Genomic DNA, 20883 nt, shown 5'->3' with positions numbered 1-20883 from the left:
AGACCCTCTGGTACGCAACCAGAAGTCTGCCTCCTTTGCAAGCTCCCTGTGGTCAGAGAGCTCACACACTGACAAGTGTTGGCGTAACTCTGAAAAACAACAACGAAGCAGGTGCTCTCTGACAATCAGATTAAACAGCCCTTCAAAATTGTTTACTGTGCTACCCTTCACCCATCCATCTAGTGCAATGCAGCAATCCTCCACAAACTCCTCCCAAGACTGGTGGGACAGTTTCTTACCACCCCTAAACCTTTTTCTGTATTCCTCAGGGGAAAAAGCATACTTCACAATCAGTGCATTTTTCACAGTGGAGTACCCCTCCCTGTCACTCTCTTCTAGAGTCAGTAGGGCATCCCGCCCCTCCTCAGGAATAAAACTCCCTAGGCCAGTTCCCCAATCCTTCTCAGGGATCCTGCGCTCTACCAGAGCCCTCTCATATTCCTTTAACCACTGACGTATGTCATCCCCCTCTTGGAACCTAGGTACCAGATCTATGGGTATGTGAGGAACATCTTTGCTACAGCACTGTACATTGCTGCCACCACTGGACTCCACCTGCAGCGCTGGTGAGTCCAGAACCTTCAGACTGCGCTCTAGAGCGAGTCTTTCTCTGGCAAAGGCCCTCTCTGCCTCTGCCATTCTCTCCTGTACTAAGGCCTTCTCTACCTCAGCCCTTCTCTCCTCAACAGCTAGGTGCGCTAACTGCAACTTCAGGTCCCTCTCTTCCCGCCTCTCTCTTAGCTCATCAGGTGTCAAGGAATGAGAGGTAGCCCTGCTTCTTACACTGGATGCAGCAAGGGACTCCCTATCACTGGGGCCTTCCCTGTCAACTGGCGTCCCCAACCAGTCATTCTCACCCTCCTGATCAGTCTCTCTACCAATCTCTAGGGATGAGGTCTGGGAGCCCTCCCATTGGGAACCCTCGCTACACTCAGGATCCTATGGGTACTCCCTAAGCACACTCCCTCCCTGGGTATATGTCACAAACCTTTCAAAGAAATTCAGAGATCTCCTGAGGTCCCCTTCTACAGGAAGCCCTCTCTCTCTACAGAACCCCTCTAATTCCTCCTGCGTATAAAACAGCAGGTCCTCTAAATCAAAGGTAAGCCCCATCTTGAAAAGGTACAAATAACTCAACTGTGACAACCACAATACCCAAGCGTGAAAACTGAAAACAGGAAAAATTACCAAAGAGAGAAAGTTAAGAGAAGCCAAACATGTGATGGTCTAAACGCAATCCTTGTAGTGAAATAATGAGTCACAATGGTGTTGTGCAAGCGCAAGTCCTATCCTCATCGCTGACTTCCAATGTTAGAAATGGGGTTTCTGGTTGGCTAGGGTATGCACCTCAGCCAGGCAGAACTTACCCACTCTAGTCAGGGCAAGGGAGTTACACGTCCAAGATAACCCCTGCTCACCCCCTTGGTAGCTTGGCACAAGCAGTCAGGCTTAACCCGGAGGCAATGTGTAAAGCATTTGCACAACACACTCAACACATGTGACGCAATATCCCCACCACAAAGGAAACACAACACCAGATTATATGAAAATATACTGTATTGTACACAATGTAATTATTAGACCCACATCACATAACAGTACTATCCTGCTACCTTAGCAGTTGTCAGAACGTTACACATTAGTTACTCTGCAAACTAGCAGTAGTCACACACAACACACAGGTTACTCAGTATTCTGCAACATAAGCAGTAGTCAAGAAACACTTTATCACATTAGAACACTTGTCATAAGAATATCATAAAACGCCCATAGTAGGAACATTAGAAAATCTATGACAAGTTAAGGAAACATATTAGCAAGTCATGCCCATAAAAGGAACATGTGCACATATATGTAAAAGCATCATGGAACAGGTAGGCAATATATCATAATTAGCAAAGTCTGTAGAAAGAACTTCAATTATAGTTATATTGGTCTCTTTAAAAAGTACCTGTCTTGATGAGGAGGCACTTCCAGTGCCTAAAACAACCAATGGGGCCCCCAGCGCTCCTCTGCGCAAAAACTGGGGCCTCCCTGAACATGGCAGACTGAGAGGGGCGGCACGCACCCTCTCTGAATTCCTGACGGGCCCCTTCTGGGACCCGTGATCACTGGGCGCCCCCCGGGCCTCCACCGGCCCTCTCCGGGGGGGCCCAGGTCAGGGAAATCCTGTGGATAAGGAGGGGGGGCACCACGCACCCCCTCCAATCTGCGAATGGGCCCCTCCAGGGGCCCGTGAACTCCTGGGGTCTCCCGGGGCCTCCATCGGCCCTTTCAGGAGGGGAGACCCCTTTACGGCAAGGCTGGCCCTCGCAGGGGCCCCGAGGGACCTGGGGGTGCAGCGAGCCTCCGATGAGGCTGCTGCCCGTTCCCCAGGCAACCAAAGCCTTCCGAGGCTTCTTCTAGGCGAGGGAGAGGCGTCCTCCTCTCCCCTCGCTTCTACGGCGATTCTCCGGCCCAAGACAGGGCCTTCCGGTGCCCCGGGGAGCTCTAACGAGCTGACCTTGCCCCGAGGGCACCCATAGGAGCGCATTTGCTCCGTGTTTCTTTGCCGCCAGATTCTCTCCGTGCCCCGGGGGCACTAATCAGCCTGCTTACTTCGCGCTGTATAAACACAGCGTCCCCGGGTTGAGGCGGTGATCCTTGAGGCACTTTTTAAAGGCAGCACGCTTAGGAAAGCGCGAGGGCTCGTTTATAAGCCCGGGCTGCGGCGGTGATTTTCTGCAGCAGTTTACCAGATAGAGCCCTTTTTCCCAAGCGCTCAGTCAACCCTGTAGAAGATCGGTGCAGGGGTCAGGGGCCACAGCACCCTGCCCCTGGGAACAATAAGCAAGGAAAAGATACAGGGCTGGTGGGCCCTGCTACAGGCCAGCATAAGGGGTGCAGATGGTGGCAGTTCCTCCTAGTGACCAGGCAGGTCACAGGTCAGCACAGCAGCAGCAGTCCAAGGCGGTTTCCTGCTGAGTCCATTCATCAGCGTTTTGTGTCCAGTTTCAAGTTCCAAGAATGTTCAAATTGTGGGGAAAATTCCCCTGTACTTATAGTCTGTTTTTACAGTGTTTTACAATGATAGGGAGAGGAGGTTCCAGCCAGTTACAACTGGTTCTGGGAGTGCCCCCTCTCTCCTTTCAGCACAGGCTCCAAACATCAGTGGGGGGTTAACGACCCTATTGTGTGAGGCCAGGGCACAGCCTTTACAAATGTAGGTGTGCCCCGCCTCTCCCTTCTCTCAGCCCAGGAAGACTATTCAGTATGCAGATGCACCTCGGTGACACCTCCACCCTCCCTGTGTACAGGCTGTCTGAAAAGTATGCACAAAGCCCCAACTGTCACTCTACCAAGACGTGGATTGGAGTCAAGCTGCAAAACACCAGAGTCATAAGCACAGATAAATGCACACTTTCTAGAATTGGCATTTCTGTGATAGTAATAAAAAATACACCCACACCAGTAAGCAGCATTTATTATCACCATCACAACCATACCAAACACGCCTACGCTACCCCTCATAAATCAGACAATACCCCTTACACATAAGGCAGGGCATTTCTAATGCAATCCTATGAGAAGGCAGCACTCACAGTAGTGAGACACCAGTTAGGCTGTTTGTCACTACCAGGACAGGCCATGCAATATGGCACATGTCCTGCCTTTCTACATACATGGCACCCTGCCCATAGGGCCAGCTAGGGCGTACCTTAGGGGTGACTTACATGTAGTAAAAGGGGAGTTCTGGGCCTGGCAAGTAAGTTTAGATGCCAGGTCCCTGTGGCAGAAAACTGCGCACACAGCCCCTCGCTAGCAGGCCTGAGACAGGTTTGAAAGTCTACTTCAGTGGGTGGCGCAAGCAGCACTGCAGGCCCACTAGTAGTATTTAATTTACAGGCCCTGGGTATAGAGATACCACTGTACAAGGGACTTATAAGTAAATTAAATATGCCAATTAGGTATAAGCCAATCATACCAACTTTAGATGGGAGAGCACCTGCACTTTAGCACTGGTCAGCAGTGATAAAGTGCTCAGAGTCCTAGAGCCAACAGAGAGAGGTCAGAAAAACCAGGAGAAAGGAGGCAAAAAGACTAGGGATGACCATGTGTATGGCCAAAAGTCCAACACTACTCCTTTCAGATCAGCAGCTACCACTCAAACAATGAATGAGGGCAGCCCCAATGTTAGCCTATGAAGGGAGCACGCCTCACAGCAGTGTAAAAACGAATTTAGGAGTTTTACACTACCAGGACATGTAAACTACACAGCTACATGTCCTGTCTTTTACCTACATATCTTCCTGCCCTTGGGGTTACCAAGGGCACACCTTTGGGGTGACTTATATGTAGAAAAAGGGGAGTTTTAGACTTGGCAAGTACTTTTAAATGCCAAGTCGAATCAGCAGTGAAACTGCACACACAGGCCTTGCAATGGCAGGCCTGAGACAAGGTTAAGTTACAGCACCGGGTCTGAGGACTGTCTCACATAAAACTTCAAAATGACCCATGCTTTAGACATCTCTTTGAGGGCAATAAACTTTCTTCTCCTGGTGAAATATACAAACTATTGGCAAGGAGTCACAGATACAATTTACAGATAAGGAACACAGAGGGGGCTCACTCTGGCATGGGCCCCATATTGGCCAGCGAGTAGGTGTCCAGATGTCCGGCTTGGGGGCACGTGGTCACTGTGTGTGCTGTGTCCTGATTGGCTGAGTGTACCTAGGTATGTGTGGCATCTGCCTTTATGGTGTTTTGGGAATGCATGTGTCCCTCTGGCCATTTGTGCTTTATTGGAGCCAATCTCCTGGGACCATTGTGTGTTGCTGCTTATCTGCAGGGTCTGTTCTGAGTTTGTGTGTTTGGCTATCGGCTAAGCGTTACCCCTCCTGTGACCTGTCAGTCATTAACCTAAAGCCAGCATGAAAGCAGCGTTATGATTGGACAGAGCTCCCAGCCAGGAAGCTGGGAGGCAGAGTGCAAGTCTCTGCCTGCTCTATCCAAAACCAACAATGCAGTGCCTGTGTTGTAGGGTTGGAGAGAGCTCAGTGCACATCTGGGTTTGGCCAGCCCGAGACGGCTCATCACAGCCCCTTGACCCTGCCCCTTTTCCTATAAAATGATAATAAACACAGTTTATTATCATTTTAGTTTGTTATTTTATAACAGTTTATTATCATTTTAGTTTATTATCATTTTATAGTTAATGTTTTACAGGTGCTGCTCTTGTCCTGGACCGCAGAGCCTGTTTGACCACATACCTACATGCTGGGGTTGACAAAATGCTCATGATGGGGGAATCCAACAGGGATGATGTGACTTTGTTTTAAATGAAAATGTATTGTTCATGTATAAAGGCGTTTTGCCATGTGTATTGATTGATTCAATATCAAGACTGATGTTAACACTAACTATTCCGTGCCTTAGCCTGTCTCTGAATATACGTCCGGGCTGGGCAATGACAAGTTGGCAAAGAGTGGTATGAGACAGGCCAAAGCAGAGACGTAACCTGGCTCAATCTGAAATTTGCCAGACTCAGACTGTCTGGCAGAATGACAGCCATTCAGTTTGCATTCTATTTGCCTTTTTGTGTACTGTTTGTTTGTAACTAATGAGAGGTGTAAAATTGGGAGGACGTTGCCACAATACCCATTCCACCAGCTGCCACTATAAAAGACAGAGAAATACTGTAAGTGAATTCTGGTAACTATGTCAAATAAACTATTTTCAGGGATAATAGAAAGAGTACATAAAAGGAATACACGAATACAGAGAAGTCAATGACAATGACAGGAAGGGAAAGAAAACAGCTAAAACACTAATTTAAAAGTCAGTGGAGGCTGATTGATATGGTCAAGCGAGCTCTGCCATCCATTCTGAAAAGTTGTTCAGAATGGTACGCAGGCCGAAAAATACATGAAGGCCTGCTCAGCATTCACGTCTGATGAATGTGCATGTAGCTTACTGATGGCACCCTGAGGAGAGAGGGGCAGCTGATGGGGTAAAAGAAGGAATCATCACTGTTCAAATCTGGGTCTCTAGTTGGCAGAGGTATGCACCCTGTCTAAGTACGGAACACATTCCTAGTCAGGGGAAGCCAGTTACACTCCCTAAAATAACCTGTGCTCACCCTCTAGTAGCTTGGCACAGAGCAGTCAGGCTTAACTCAAGAGGCAAGTTGTAAAGTACTTGTGCAATGCTTAGTTACAGAAACACAGAAAAAGACACTACAAAAAGACTCTACGCTAGTTTAGAAAAATAGATATAATTTACCTGGTTAAAACAAGACCAAAACAACAAAAATCCAATCTCAAACAGTGCTTTTGAAGGGCTCCTTTTGGAGCCTTTACAGTAATTGTGGACCCTCCACACTATGGTGGTCTCAGCGTCGGAATTCAGGGAGGTGCTCGAATGCTGAGTTTGAAATGCAACAAAGTAAGTCTCCCCAACTACCCTTGATGTCACACGGGTTGCGAGCAGTCAGTTCGGAGTCTGCGGCACGGTACCTTAGAGGCAAAGTAGTTGCTCCTGGGTGTCTCTGGGTCTTGCTCACGGGGCCAGCGTTGTGAGCAGGCGGACTGTACTGTGGCCTGCTTCACAGGTGCAGGAGACTCGGCCCCAAGGAATCTGGTGAGTACGCGTCCAGGATATTGCAACATTGAGGTCACCCACACTGCTCGAGGCTTTCAGCGGTGTCTCCAGCAGGAGAGCTAATCCTCAGACATTCGACTCCAGAGAGGGACGCTCCTCCTCAAGTGCTCAGGAAACAAAAGCACTAAGACAAGCAAGGGACAGGAGGGGCAGGCTCACTGTGGGCAGAGCGGTGCACAGGTTGTATGAGGCACCGTGTTCAATCCTTCAGTCGTGCAAGCGATGATCAGGCACACTTCTTGCAAGTGGGAGCACTGGTCCTGGTTACAAGGTGAGGTGTGGTTGTACACGAGGTCTTTCATGTCCCCAAGACTTCAGGGAGATTAGGGGGCATGTCAGCAAGCCCATGGAGTCACTTAAGACTGGAGTAGAGGTTGTAGAGATAGGTCCAGTCCTCCCTCACATCATAGGTAGCAAGCACCAGGCCAACACTGCAGAGCACAGAGCAAAGTGGCAGTCCCTCCAGGCAGCACAACAATCAGCACACCAACACCGCAAAGCAAGTTGCAAAGAGGCCCTCCTGGTACAGCTACTCTTGGTTGCAGAGTCTCATCAGGACTCCAAGGTGAACTAGTTGGTGGGGTTTAGGGTCCAATATTTATATTCAAAAAGGGCTTTGAGTTAGTGGAGACTTCAAAGGAGTCCTCTGAAGTGCACAAGGGTCACTTTCATGCTAGCCCTCAAGGCTATCTGTGGGTGCTGATCAGTCATTTGCGTTGAGACACAACACTGGCTATTGAAGTTTAAGTGACAATCCCCCCCCCCCCACTGCCCAGGAAGTCCCATCAGTATGCAGATGAATGCAGCTGCAGCTGGGTGTTCTGTGTCTAGAGGGAATTCACAAAGTGTAGCTGTCACCCAGCCTGGACGTGTATTCAGAGACAGGCTGAGGCACAGAATGGTTAAAGTAAGGAAATGGCAACTTTCTAAAAATGCTGTTTTCAGACTTACAATTTAAAACAATGACTTCACTGTGAGCTGTGATTTTAAATTGTGAGTCCAGAGAACCCAAAGTCCTCATTTCTATCTTCTCCCAATGAACAAATACACTTAACAGATGTTTTAAGCCAATCCCAAAGTTAACCTATGGGAGAGATAGGCCTTGCAGCAGTAGAAAATGAATGTAAAATGTTTCCACTACCTGGACATGATAAACTAGAAGATACATGTACAACCTTTTAAGTAGACTGCACCCTGCCCTAGGGGCTAACCAAGGCCTATCTTAGGGGTGACATATGTAATATAAAGTACTTTTAGGGGATGGCAAGAGAGTTCTCTTGCCAGGTTGAAATAGCAGTGTAAAACTGCTCACAGGCTCTGCAGTGGTTGGCTTGAGACATGTTTTAAGGCTACTGTAGTGGGTGGCAAAATCAGTCCTGCAGGCCCGCTAGTAGCATTTAATTTACAGGCCCTGAGCACACATAGTGCTCTTTACTAGGGACTTACAAGTAAAGTAAATATGCCAATTGTGGATAAGCCAATGTTACCATGTTGTAGAGTACAGAGCACCTGCTCTTAAGCGCTGGCCAGCAGTGGTAAATTGCACAGAATCCTAAAAGCCAGCAAAACTGAGTCAGAAAAACAGAAGGTCAGAGAGCAAAAAGTCAGGGGAAACCACACAAGGGATGTCAGGTCTAACAGCCGCCATAAGTCAAATACTCATTAATGTCTTTATCTGTCACACTGTAATAGGTGGGGAAGAAAGCCCAAGACTCGTGTCTAAAAAGCAATTAAGCCCTATGAGCAATTACGTAAAATCAGTAGAGATTTAATTAAGAAGATCTGAAAAGTGTTCAGAAAGCTCAAGTGCAAGAGAAAACAGTAAATTTCATTAAGACTCCCTGTTAGCGTTCCTCCACCCCACACAGATTTCAGTGAGGCTGGCCTTACCATACAAAAAATTACTATACAAACTATTTGCTCTAATACATAAACCACAGATCCCTGCATAGCCTGGGTGCTTAGTAATTAAAACTGTGCTTTGCCTCACTATCTGTTTATCGAGTGCAGGTAACCTTCATCCACAACACAAGCCACACCCTTGGATCACAAATTTAACAACTCCACACCACCACTAACTCGCCCTTCCAATGCACCTCATCAAAAATAAAGCACTTTCTTCACTAGAACTCTCTTTCTGACTAAGCCACAGTGCCTTTATGAGCAATTGCTATACAAAACCCCTTCAACAATGTTTAGAAAACACTACAGCCTGGCATATTGCTCTTTTCGGCATCCGGCTCACAGATTACATCATGACTAACAATTATCAAATGGTAATTGTGGTCAGGCCATACCATTAATGAAATCTGCCTTTAGAAATAGCTCCACAGTTCTGCTGCACAGAGCATAACTGTGGCAAAGGAAGAAAACTGTCCACTCGAGTTCCTGGTTTATCTTCCAAGAAATGTGATTTATGAGATACTAAGAAGATCTCATCCATATGCTCCCAACTACAACTCAAAAACTGCCCCTTCACTTCATATCAGAACATTATTAATGACCACATACAGTGTGTGTTCCAACAACTCACCACAAATGATTACCTATGTAACATTCCATGAAGCTGAGTTGCTAAGATACCACAAGAACCATTTGCAATTCCAATAAATACAGAAGATATGTGTGTTACACAACCATTTTTGCCAGTGCCCCATAAACTACCCCACTGTCCTCCTCATTTTAGATCCCCAGTCTGCAGTATTGTAATCAGAAACATTTTCTCAGATAATTGCAGTGCAATCTTTAAGGCATAGCATAACATAACTGTGGGAATTGTCATGTAACATTGCAACACCTTTCCACCCAATGTACTTTTTCTGTTGTTATCGACCACTAGGATTTCCTATACCGTTCTATGTAAGTTTGATAAGGTTGGCAAATAACTAAACACAAATATAAACGCAGCCAATGGGATTGTTTTGGATTAGGTGCAGAGAATGGTTGAAACCGTGAAAAAGAGGGTATTGGAGAATATTAAAATTATGAATGATCAGTCATTTATCATATTAAAAAAGTATCCAAGCAGTGTAAGAGGGCACTCTAGAGAGGAGCAGTTAATAATACATTTTAATTAATTATAAGAGTTTTAGTGTCCAGTAATGGACTCTTTAAAAGGGGGCTAAGGCAGACGGAACCATTTGAATTATGAAGCTGGGGTCAATTTATGTGGTAGAGTTGACAAAATTATGCAACCAAAAAGACAAATTTTGTAGCGTAATGTAGCACAATCTGTGAAAGTATTTTATAATTATTTTGTCATTTCAATACATATTCATGCTGTCTGAGAAAAATGCACCTCATTAGTACTAATTCATGATATGAATCAAGAAACACACTGGACCCCATCTTCACCTCAAGCAAGTGGATCACCATCAAGACCATCTCCACCCCAGACTGGACTGACCACTGCTGCATACACTTCACAATCACTGCACCCAGCAGCCGTACCGCATCTCCAGGACACCCCACAGGAAATGGAATGAAATTAGCAACAAGCAACTCACCTCATCGCTTGACAAATACCTCCCTTCCCCCTTTGATGACACCAACATAGCAGCGCGCAATCTTAACGCATGGATCACCAAATGCGCAAACACTCTAGCCCCTCTCTGGCTGACATCGGCCAAACGTGTACCTAAGGAAGTCAGATGGTTCGCCACTGAACTCCAAGAATCAAAGAGTACCACAGACGTTTCCAGAAAAAATGGAGGAACAGCCAATCTAGAGAAGACCTCACCTCATTCAGAGCTGCAACTGCAGCACACCATAAAAAAAGTCAAGAACGCAAGGAAGAATGCACTCCAGGAGCGCATCAACTCCTCTGCGCACAACTCTTAGGAACTCTTTTCAGTCATCAACGAGTTAAGAGATCCCCCTCCAGAGCCAGCATCCCCCGTCACAGGACCTCTGCGACAAACGTGCCTCCTTTTTCCACCACAAGATCCAGGACATCTACAAAAGCTTCCTCCCGGAAAATCCTGGCACCGGAACCTGTGACCGACCCACCCCCCAGACTACACCCAGACCATCCACAGCTGGTCTATGCTCACCACAGAGCAAAGAGTCAACATCATCAACAGCACCCACTCCGGAGCCCCCTGAGCCCCGTTCCCACACCACGTATACATCAGAGCCAGTGCATCCATTGCACCGAGCTCCGTAACACAATAAACTGCTCCATCAGCACGGGCACCTTCCCCGAGGACTGGAAACATGCCGAAATACACCCTCTCCTGAAGAAACCGTTGGCCAATCCATCAGAAATAAGGAACATCCAGCCGATCTTGCTGCTACTCTACCCTTTCAAAGTACTAGAGAAAGCAATCAATGCACAACTACGGAATTTCATCAAGGCCAACAACTCCCTGGACAGCTCCCAGTCTGGCTTCTGCGGCAATCACAGCATGGAGACAGCACTCCTGGCAGCCACTGATAACATCCGACTACTCCTAGACCATGGCCACACCACAGCACTCATATTCCTTGATCTCTCAGCAGCATTTTACACAGTCTCCCACAGCACTCTGTGAACCAGACTCCAAGACATAGTAATCCATGGAGGAGCCCTGGAATGGACCCACTCCTTCCTCTCCGGGAGGACACAGAGGGTCAGACTCCTGCCCTACATTTCCAGACTCACAGGAGTCAACTGTGGAGTCCCCCAAGGATCTTCACTGAGTTCCACACTGTTCAACGTATACATGGCCCCTCTTGCTGCCTTCGTCAGATGCCAAGGTATGAGCATCGTGTCATATGCCGATGACACACAACTCATCATTTCCCTCACCGAACAGCCAAAAGGAACTTTCAGTCAGGAATGGAAGCCATTGCCACCTGGATGAGGGAAAGCTGCCTCAAGCTCATCATCTTTGGAAAACACCAACTCAGATTGGGATGGCTCCTGGTGGCCCACATCCCTCAGCACCCACCCTGCACCGACCGAGCACACTTGCAACTTAGGAATCATTCTCAACTCCTCCCTATACATAACCCACCAGGTAAACTCTGTTGCCTCCTCCTGCCGGCACACACTCTGCAAACTTCGGAATATCTTCATTTGGATCCCAGCAATCTATCGCAGGACAGTCACCCACGCCTTAGTCACTAGCAAGCTCAACAACAGCAATTCCCTCTACACCGGCACCTCAACTAGGAACATTAAAAAACTCATCCACAACGCCACCGCCAGACTCATTCTGGATCTCCCAACACCTGAGGAGCCTCCACTGGCTACCGGTCGAGAAGTGAATCACCTTCAAGCTTCTGACCCACACTTACAAGGCCATACACAATGCAGGACCAGCCTACCTGAACCACTGCATTTCCTTCCACACCCCACCAGATCCCTCCGCTCCGCCCAGATGGCCTTGGTCACCATTCCTCGCATCTGCAAAAACAACCGCCGGAGGATGATCTTTCACCTACACTGCAGCAAAGAGCTGGAACAACCTCCCCCTGCACCTCAGACAAAGCCTGTGGCTCACCATCTTCAGGAAGAACCTCAAGACGTGGCTCTTTGGATGAGGCCTCTCCCCTCCCCCAGCGTCTTGAGACCCTCACTGGTGAGTAACCAAGCTTTACAAATATTGATTGATTAATTGATTGAAAGGTCACCGATTAACTTTTGCAAAGGGTCTGCAATTAAACAGAACCTCCTTCGAACTTGTATTTAGTAACCTGTGATCCATTTGGGTTAGAAACATATTTTGACTGGAATGAAACCTGCAAATTAAGCAGGAGGTTGTGAATTATTTGGTATATATGGCAAATGCATAATTATGCATGAATCACCGTAGCTGCAGACTCAAATAATTCCGGAGGTTTCATGCATAGATAATTGCGAGCCTACAGGCGGAGTGTGATGGATACAAAAACACGTCATGGGTATAAATATAGTGTAGAAGTGGCTAATATATTCCAGGCTGTGAGTCGCTCTTGATTACATGGTTAAGAGATGAGATATGTCTTGGGAAAACTCGTTAAAGTGATCACTTTAAGTTAAGAGAAGTAAATATATAAATTAACATCTCAGTGGTTTTTTTTTTTAACAGGAAAGGGACAGAAAAGTAATACTACTAACGGGGAAGCAATAGTAGTGTCAGATCAGATCCAAGATAGTCATAGCCTAAATACGTCCTATGTTGATAAATAGTGATAGAGAAAAGTGGACTTTATGACCCTTGTTTCCCAGCTATCAATATCAGCAAACGTCTAAATATGAATCTAAAATACAAAATGTCTCAAGTCCAACTCATTATTATATTATTGCACAGTAGCAATACAAATGATGCAAATAGTCAAGACAATCTGTTACGAATAAGGGTCTTTTAATTTAGGGTGATGTTGTTAAATTGCTCAAGCCAATGTCGAATTAAAGGTTATAAGTCTAGTAGTTATTGAGTGTATGGCTTAGCTAACTTTACAAAACCTAGTTCCTTGTGATGGTGTGCACCCCCCCCCCACCACCCCCAACGCTTCCACGAGCACCAGCATGGCAATATCACAATTAAAGAATAGCAAATAGCCTTCAAATTAACCGTTTTATGTAGGTATATCTACAACTTACCATCTGGTGGCATAAGCACCTTGTTGTTCAGAGTGCACCATCCCACAGGATGAAGATCAGCTGTCATGACATCGCACCAGAAATCTGCTTTGCGATCATCTCCATACCCAAAGTACCGAAGGAGTAAGAGTTGGCCACAGGTGGTAATGATTGTGGCCACCCAGTAGGTGTCTGGGTTGCTCTTATTGGCTACTTCTAGCTTCATCCCTGGTTGAAAGCTGCTTTGAAGACTGATTTCCACCTAGACGACAAAATAATGAGGGCTGTTTAATAAGCTTCAGAGACTTATTGATATTTTCTGCATACTTTTTACAAGGCTAATGTACTGTAAGTAAATATTACTAGACATATAAGTAAAAATATTGATATACAAACAGGTTGGCCACTTGCAGTGGGTCTGGGTTTGCTCCCAACCCCACTGTTCACAGCACTGAAATTCGACAGCAATGGTATGCAGCTCACATAACGAATGACATCCCTCATGTTCAGTGCTTAGTTTTAAAAATAATAAGTGCAATGGCCCAAAGTATTGCTCTGGAGTCCACTGAAGCTGGTGCCACCCCAGCTGCTTCCTCTACTGAAAAATACCAGTGAGAGCAGTACATACCTGCTAGTTCTTTAAATCTATATCAAATGGCCACTGAGAAATTTATTTGCAAAAAAATATACACACAGCGCCTCCAAATGGTGGACAAATACATGCCAGCATTTAGAAAAAGGTGCCATGCAGAGCACTGGCAAACACTGACACAAATTAAGCAATGCTCATGTCAAACCAAAACGTCACTTCATTTTATAATCCCTGAATTTAACAGGACTTTTTCTGGATCTTGTTGAAATTGGTTTAGACCAAACATCTCCGGAAACATCTGTCATGCAAGAGCTATTAGAGAAATCACTGGCATCCGTAGATATAGTGTTTTTAATTGACATATAATCATGGTCACTATTTAGCTTGGTTTTACTTTCTTTAAAACTTCACTATTCTAGACATGCTCCACGTTCCCCCTGTGTCCACTGTTACTACATTCTTCTCAATACCAAAGATAACAAAAGCAAAGCTTAAAACACCTGTTTCCCAATGACACAGAAAAAAACAGCTTAACAGTAGTTAAAAAAGGCACCTCCATTTGCTGTTATATTGATTGAGACAGACTTGTTTATTTATGAACGTTAATGACTTTAGGATTGTTTGGAGTATGTTGGTTGTAGAACGTCAGCCACAAAGATGACGAAGTTCACGTTTTTCCACTTTATAGGTGAGTTTCCAACAACATATTTTTTACTGGTGACCCTTCTGCTACGAGCATCTCAGCACTGGCAGTACCTCCTTGTTTAGGATGGGCCTTCTATGATGATGGTTCCTGCCCAGTATCACCAGGAAAGGCATGAGGACCCCGGAGAGAAATAAATGTCAGGCATCCAGAATAAGCAGAGGAGACAACTCACAGCACATTATGGACTTTTGTATTTTTTTTTTACTTCAGAAACAAACCCTCTGTTTGGAGGATTGTTTCTGAAAAAAATACTGAGTGGCCCTAACTGGCATTATAACCCACGGAGCGTTACATTTTTACAAAAAACTAAAGAAAACAATCTAGGTGATGTCCTTGATCCTCCTTTTTTCATAGGAGCATAAGGTACAAGGCAGGTACCAGCCGGATGCATCACTAAAGTCCTTTCCTTCTTCAGGTCACTTCATCCCGAAGCTCTCATACACCTTGCGAGTAGCTCGTGCTAATGGAAATAGTCTTTTCACAAATATCCGTTTGTAGTGTCAAGAATTCTTGATCTACCGAAGGTGTGACTTCCAAAAGGCAAAAGGTTTACCTAAACCACAATTAAAAAAAAAAAAGTCTAGAAACATTGGGATGTAGGCTCGGATTTAAACCTTTGTTTTTACCTGAAAGGGAAGCCAGTATCCTCTTAAGTCCAGGTTTCCTTATTATAACTCTCTTTTTCGCGGGACTGCGTACTGTTAAATTGTGCAATTAAGAAAACGTGGTTTATTATTATATTTTCAGACTTCTGACTGTGAGAGTGACCGTGGTGATAAGGTTATTTGTATGATTGACTATGAATTTTATACATTTTTTTGGGAAGATGATACATTGCTGTTTTGTCTCTTTATAGTAGAAAATAAATACAAAAATCATAACCAAGTTTGTGATTAATGTTTTGTGTGAGAAAGTGTTCACTACGATCTGCAATAGTATGTTTGTTCCCATAAAAACAGAATATTTGATAGACTGAAAATGTCCCTGTAACTGGAACACGAGCTCTATAACAAGAAATACTGGAATTGATATTGTAATCCAAAGTAATGTAGGGAGGCAGAAAATACCAAACAGGAGATGGTACTAAACAGGACACTATCCAATTTGCGTCACCTAGCCATAACCTGGAAGCGTTTTGCTCGACTCATTCAGTAAATCATAAATCACTTAATAACACATAGAAATGAAACAATCAAGTGAAAACAGAATTGGGGTACCTACATGTCTGAATGCTGTGTGGGGAGCAGCAATCGCACCAGTCTCCTCCAGATACTCATCCCAATTGAAATCTGTATCTTCAATGCTTGAACCATCTTCTAACAAAAAGGAAATGTTGAATATAATTGTGAATTAATATCCAATTCAGTAATAACATTCAGGTAAAAGGCATGCTGAAGAATTTGATAAAGGAATTATGTTACAGTTAATAATTATATAGAGGTCAGGCACGCTACACTTGTTTGTCACATATGGATTCACATTGACATAAGACACTAAAGTAATGCTAAAGTCGTCCAAGATTCACCAAGGACTGCTGGATTGACTTCTGGCAACGGCTAATGTCTACCCTGCCTTCTATAGGCCCTACTAAGCTTTCAGTCCTGTCCTTACATAGAGACCAGACCTGACTCTCCCATGCCTTTTTAAAATGTCATTGATCTGGTGCCACACATCGCTTCATAGAAGGCTATTTCAAACATTTATCACCCTTCTTTATGGCAATTTAGGATTTCTGACATGGACCTTTAATCTTCATCTTATATTTTCCCTAGATCTTTGTCCATCTAGGGATATGATCAACAGAACTGTGCAGTACATTCCAGGTATGAATTAACACTAACAGGAGAACTTTCTTTTAGCTGATGCTTCAACATGTCCATATGCAGCTTAACGTTCAGTGCCCCAGGAAATTGTTTGAAAATGTTGAGGTCACTGGATAAAAAAGATCATGATTGTTTTCCTCCTTTTTAACCTATAAAATCATAATCTCTAATTCTATTTACTGAATATGTTGACATCTCCCCAATGTGTGTCTTCATATGGCATTGCTGAATGATAATGCACAACACCTTGGGCACTCATCATATTTTCTTAAATTTCTTCCACATTTGTGCTTCAATTAATTTGTCACGGGGAAAGAGTCACACCTGCTAGAAATGGGGTCTTTGGTTGGCAGTCAGGTTTCCCCCTGTCCAAGCAAGGACTCTCACTCTAGTCAGGGTAAGTCAGACACAATCCAAATTATTCTGTGCCCACCCTCTGGTAGCATGGCGCTGAGCAGTCAGGCTTAGCTTAGAAGGCAATGTGTAAAGTATTTGTGCAATAAATCATGCAATAACACAGTATAGCACCACAAACATACACCACACAGTGTTTAGAAAAATATATAATATGTATCTGATAAGATGCAGGTCAAAACGATTAAAATGCAATAAGTATATGTTGAGATATCATTGTAAAAGTGATATACAGTGTCTTTACTCTTTAAAAAGCAATAAATGTCTCTTTCAAGCACAAAGAACCAGGTTTGCGTGCACAATCTCCCCTTGAACCACAGAGGAGGAGATGCGTGGAATCAAAGAGGGCATGCGTCGATTTCTCGGGCCGTACACGGCGATGCGTCATTCAGTTGGGACAGCTGTGCGTCGATTTCTGGCGCTTGGTCATGGACTCTCTTCGGGTTGTGGTGTTTTTGGATACCCCGGGGACTTTGCGTGGATTTCTGGTGCTGGCAGGAAGAAGTCACGGGGGCTGCGTCGGTCCGTTGGCCATTGTGTAGAAATTTCTACTGTACGGCAGGCTATGTGCGTCGATCCAGTGGGCCATGCATCAAATTTTACTTTGCTACGCTGGTGCTGCATTGATCTTTTCATTGCAAAGTCAGGCTGCATCATTCCGGTTCAGCATGCAGTGAATTTTTCACCGCAGTGCAGGCTGTGCGTCGTTTCTGGCAGGCTGTGCACCGACTTTCACCGCACAAGGAGTCCTTCTTGTAGATATGAAGTCTTTTTGGTCCTGAGACTTCAGGGAACAGGAGGCAAACTCTGTCCAAGCCCTTGGAGAACACTTCTTCACCACAACCAGAGAGCAGCAGGGCATCAGGGCAGCAGCAAGGCAGCAGTCCTTCACAGAAAGCAGACATTTGAGTGCTTTGGGCAGCCAGGCAGTTCTTCTTGACAGGATTCAGGTTCTGGTTCAGGTTCTCTTCTCCAGGAAGTGTCTGAGTTGGTAGGGGCAGAGGCCCTGTTTAAATACCCAAATGTGCCTTTGAAGTGGGGGAGACTTCAAAGAGTGGCTTAGAAGTGCACAAGTTCCCCTTTCAGTTCAATCCTGTCTGCCAGGGTCCCAGTAGGGGGTGTGGCAGTCCTTTGTGTGAGGGTAGGCTACTGTCCTTTGACATGCAAGTGTCAGGCCCTCCACCGTCCCAGCCCAGGAAGACCTATTCAAAATGCAGATATGTGCAAGTGAGGCTGAGTATCCTGTGTTTGGAGTGTGTCTGAGTGAATGCACAAGGGAACTTTCAACTAAAGCCAGCCATACGTGGATTGTAAGGCACAGAAGGATTTAAGTGCAGAGAAATGCTCACTGTCTAAAAGAGGCATTTCTAAAATAATAATATTAAATCCAACTTCACCAGTCAGCACGATTTTGTATCACCATTCTGGCCATACTAAATATGACCTTTCTACTCCTTTCATATCAGCAGCTACCACTCAAACAATATATGAGGGTAGCACCAATGTTAGCCTATGAAGGGAGCAGGCCACACAGCAGTGTAAAAACGAATTTAGGAGTTTTACACTACCAGGACATGTAAACTACACAGGTACATGTCCTGCCTTTTGCCTACACAGCACCCTGCCCCATGGGTTACCTAAGGCATACCTTAGGGGTGACTTGTATGTAGAAAAAGGGGATTTCTGGGCTTGGCAAGTACTTTTAAATGCCAAGTCGAATTGGCAGTGAAACTGCACACACAGGCTTTGCAGGCCTGAGACAAGGTTAACGAGCTACTTAAGTGGGTGGCACTATCAGTGCTGCAGGCCCACTAGTAGCATTTAATCTACAGGCCCTGGACACACATAATGCACTTTACTAGGGACTTATAAGTAAATTAAATAGTCCAATTGGATATGATCCAAAGTTACCATGTTTAAAGGGAGAAAGCATATGCACTTTAGCACTGGTTAGCAGTGGTAAAGTGCGCAGAGCCTTAAAACCAGCAAAAACAGTATCCAAAAAGTAGAGGGAGGCAGGCAAAAAGTTAGGGGTGACCACCCTAAGGCTGCCAGGTCTAACAACACCCTTTCTTAGAAATGCTCTCACCACTCTGAAATTGGTTGATTAACTCATTGCAAAGGATGTAAATTAGTGCTTCTCTTTTTATCACCATACCACTCCATTCATCAGTAAATGCTGTCTCCACTAACTTTTGAAAATTACCAGCCCAAGTCGCTACCCTGTGACTCACAGGGAGGTTGCTTTGCCTGCTTCTAAATCTTAAGTGCAGATTTAAAAGGTGCCAGAAAAAGCTATGTGTAAAGGTTAGTCATGTAAGTAAAAAGGTCCCTGACACAGGGTAAATCTGTGCCATATCTCACATTTTTTTTAATCCTTGAAATCCCCTCATTTGTTTTACTTTGGCACCTATTTGCTATCTATGATCCATGAGGACCACCCAAACTGCTGATTTATTCCAATTTGGGTCACTCATTTGATGAGACATGAGAAAGGGTACCACAAACTGGCCTCCCTATCAACATTCCCAAATGTGGACTCTTGGCCCCCTCTGCATAATCTCTGGATGGTAGCAGTTGACCTATTATTTTAGGATGCATGGAAGCTGTCTACATGCCTCCCCATACAGTAGTAGTAATTTATTAGCATAATTGATCAAAAGTTATCAATATGCCTATGCAGTACAATAATGATGAATTCACATGTAGTACCTCTATATAGTCATATAACATTTAAGTTCATTTATTTGCCACTGACGCCCCACTGCTGGTAGGTTAAAAAAATTATCCCATAAAGTTAACAACATGTGTAATTGAGATTAGTGTTGCCTTCTATGGTTAACAAATATGCCAGCTTTACCACAGTATTGAAGACTGAATCCTTCCCGCAAATGGCAAATAGACTTTAACAGTGCAAAAGTCCAACTTCCAGTTACTTTTAAATTGGAATGATTAAGTTGCTTAGGAACTTATTTAGTGTATTATGAATTGCTGGGACTATAAAATATTTTTGGGAAGCCAAACAACCATAAGTAGGGGCTGAAGAGGTCCTAATTTAGTTCTCACAGATAGCTTAAGATAGTGGTTAAAGCTGTTGGTTTTGATGCTATATTTCACAGCAGTTTTAAATTCACAACAAAGCATGTTTTCATGAGCCCAAAATGCCATAAGACTGTAATCGCAGAGTAATTTAGAAACTTAGCAAATTTATAAAACTATGTGAGATAACTTACAAAGCATTTCTTTAGGTTTTAGGTAAATTCAACTTTAAACCAGTTTGCCTACAGATTGAGTATATGATGACTAGAAAGTCAAAGCCTGTTGTAAGCCTATGTCTGTTGTAAGCCTCTAGTGGTGTCACCTAGCAAAAGACATTCATCTAAACGTGAAAACTGATCTGGCAGGTAGATAGTAAATAGACTAAGGACCAAGAAACAGCTTTAAAGTCCTACCTTGGTTGGTAAACGATGTGTAAACTCTAAATCATCACCAATTGTCACTTGTTCATGACATTTTTAAAAGAAGTGCAATAAAAATTGGTCAATGTGAGGGGCTTGCAGCTTTGCTTACAATCTCTTTCTGTCAACCCTGTCAAGTGCACTGCTGAATAAATAAAATACAATAAACAGAACATTTTATTTGGTTCACCTCCCATTTATTAATCATCTTCAGTTCCACAAAGCAGATGCAGATGCCCTTGTTATGCCCCAATACTTTTGAGTCTCACTTCTAGAATATTTCTAGTGTAATGATATTATTAAGCTACCTGAACAAGGTGTAGGAAAAATGTTGCTTTATGGCAACTTGTCAAGAATTTTAGAAAAAGCGAAAAAGCGAACCAGAAAAGAACACTGACTTAAGAACAGGTTAACAACCCATTAGACTCTGAAGCATTGGAATTCATTAGGAAGCTAACTAAGATTTGAATCTCAGCTGTTGTGATGGTCAACCGATTGACAAACAGAAAACATGTTAATAAGTTCAGGAGAAAGAATGCTGCTGTGGCAATTAATGTTTTTGATTCAGATGATTTTTGACTTGAATGTTTTTGCTGACAGCCAGCAAATTGTGTTGTGTTGTCTTTTGACTTTATTACTGTTTGAATACCCCATAAATGCTTTACACCCTGCTTCCAATTTAAGCATTTCTGTTCTGTGCCATA

The 20883-nt window shown here is 44.4% G+C and overlaps 1 protein-coding gene across 3 annotated transcripts in view; it reads right to left on the bottom strand.

Moving 5' to 3' along the window:
• Positions 1-20883, bottom strand: part of SFMBT2 (Scm like with four mbt domains 2) — an 872139-nt gene that overhangs the window by 615146 nt on the left and 236110 nt on the right. For 2 of the 3 annotated variants that reach the window (XM_069229268.1, XM_069229271.1), the window contains exons 3-4: positions 15706-15800; positions 13208-13448 (exon numbers count right to left, since the gene is read on the bottom strand). In XM_069229268.1, the coding sequence (XP_069085369.1) occupies positions 13208-13448; positions 15706-15800 (336 nt within the window). The remainder of the gene's footprint in view (positions 1-13207; positions 13449-15705; positions 15801-20883) is intronic. The other variant, XM_069229269.1, reaches the window with a different exon arrangement.

The sequence above is a fragment of the Pleurodeles waltl genome, chromosome 4_1 (assembly GCF_031143425.1).
Source record: "Pleurodeles waltl isolate 20211129_DDA chromosome 4_1, aPleWal1.hap1.20221129, whole genome shotgun sequence".
NCBI lineage: Eukaryota > Metazoa > Chordata > Amphibia > Caudata > Salamandridae > Pleurodeles > Pleurodeles waltl.
Note: the sequence above shows the minus strand (reverse complement) of the source record. Positions and strands in the feature narration are given on the sequence as shown.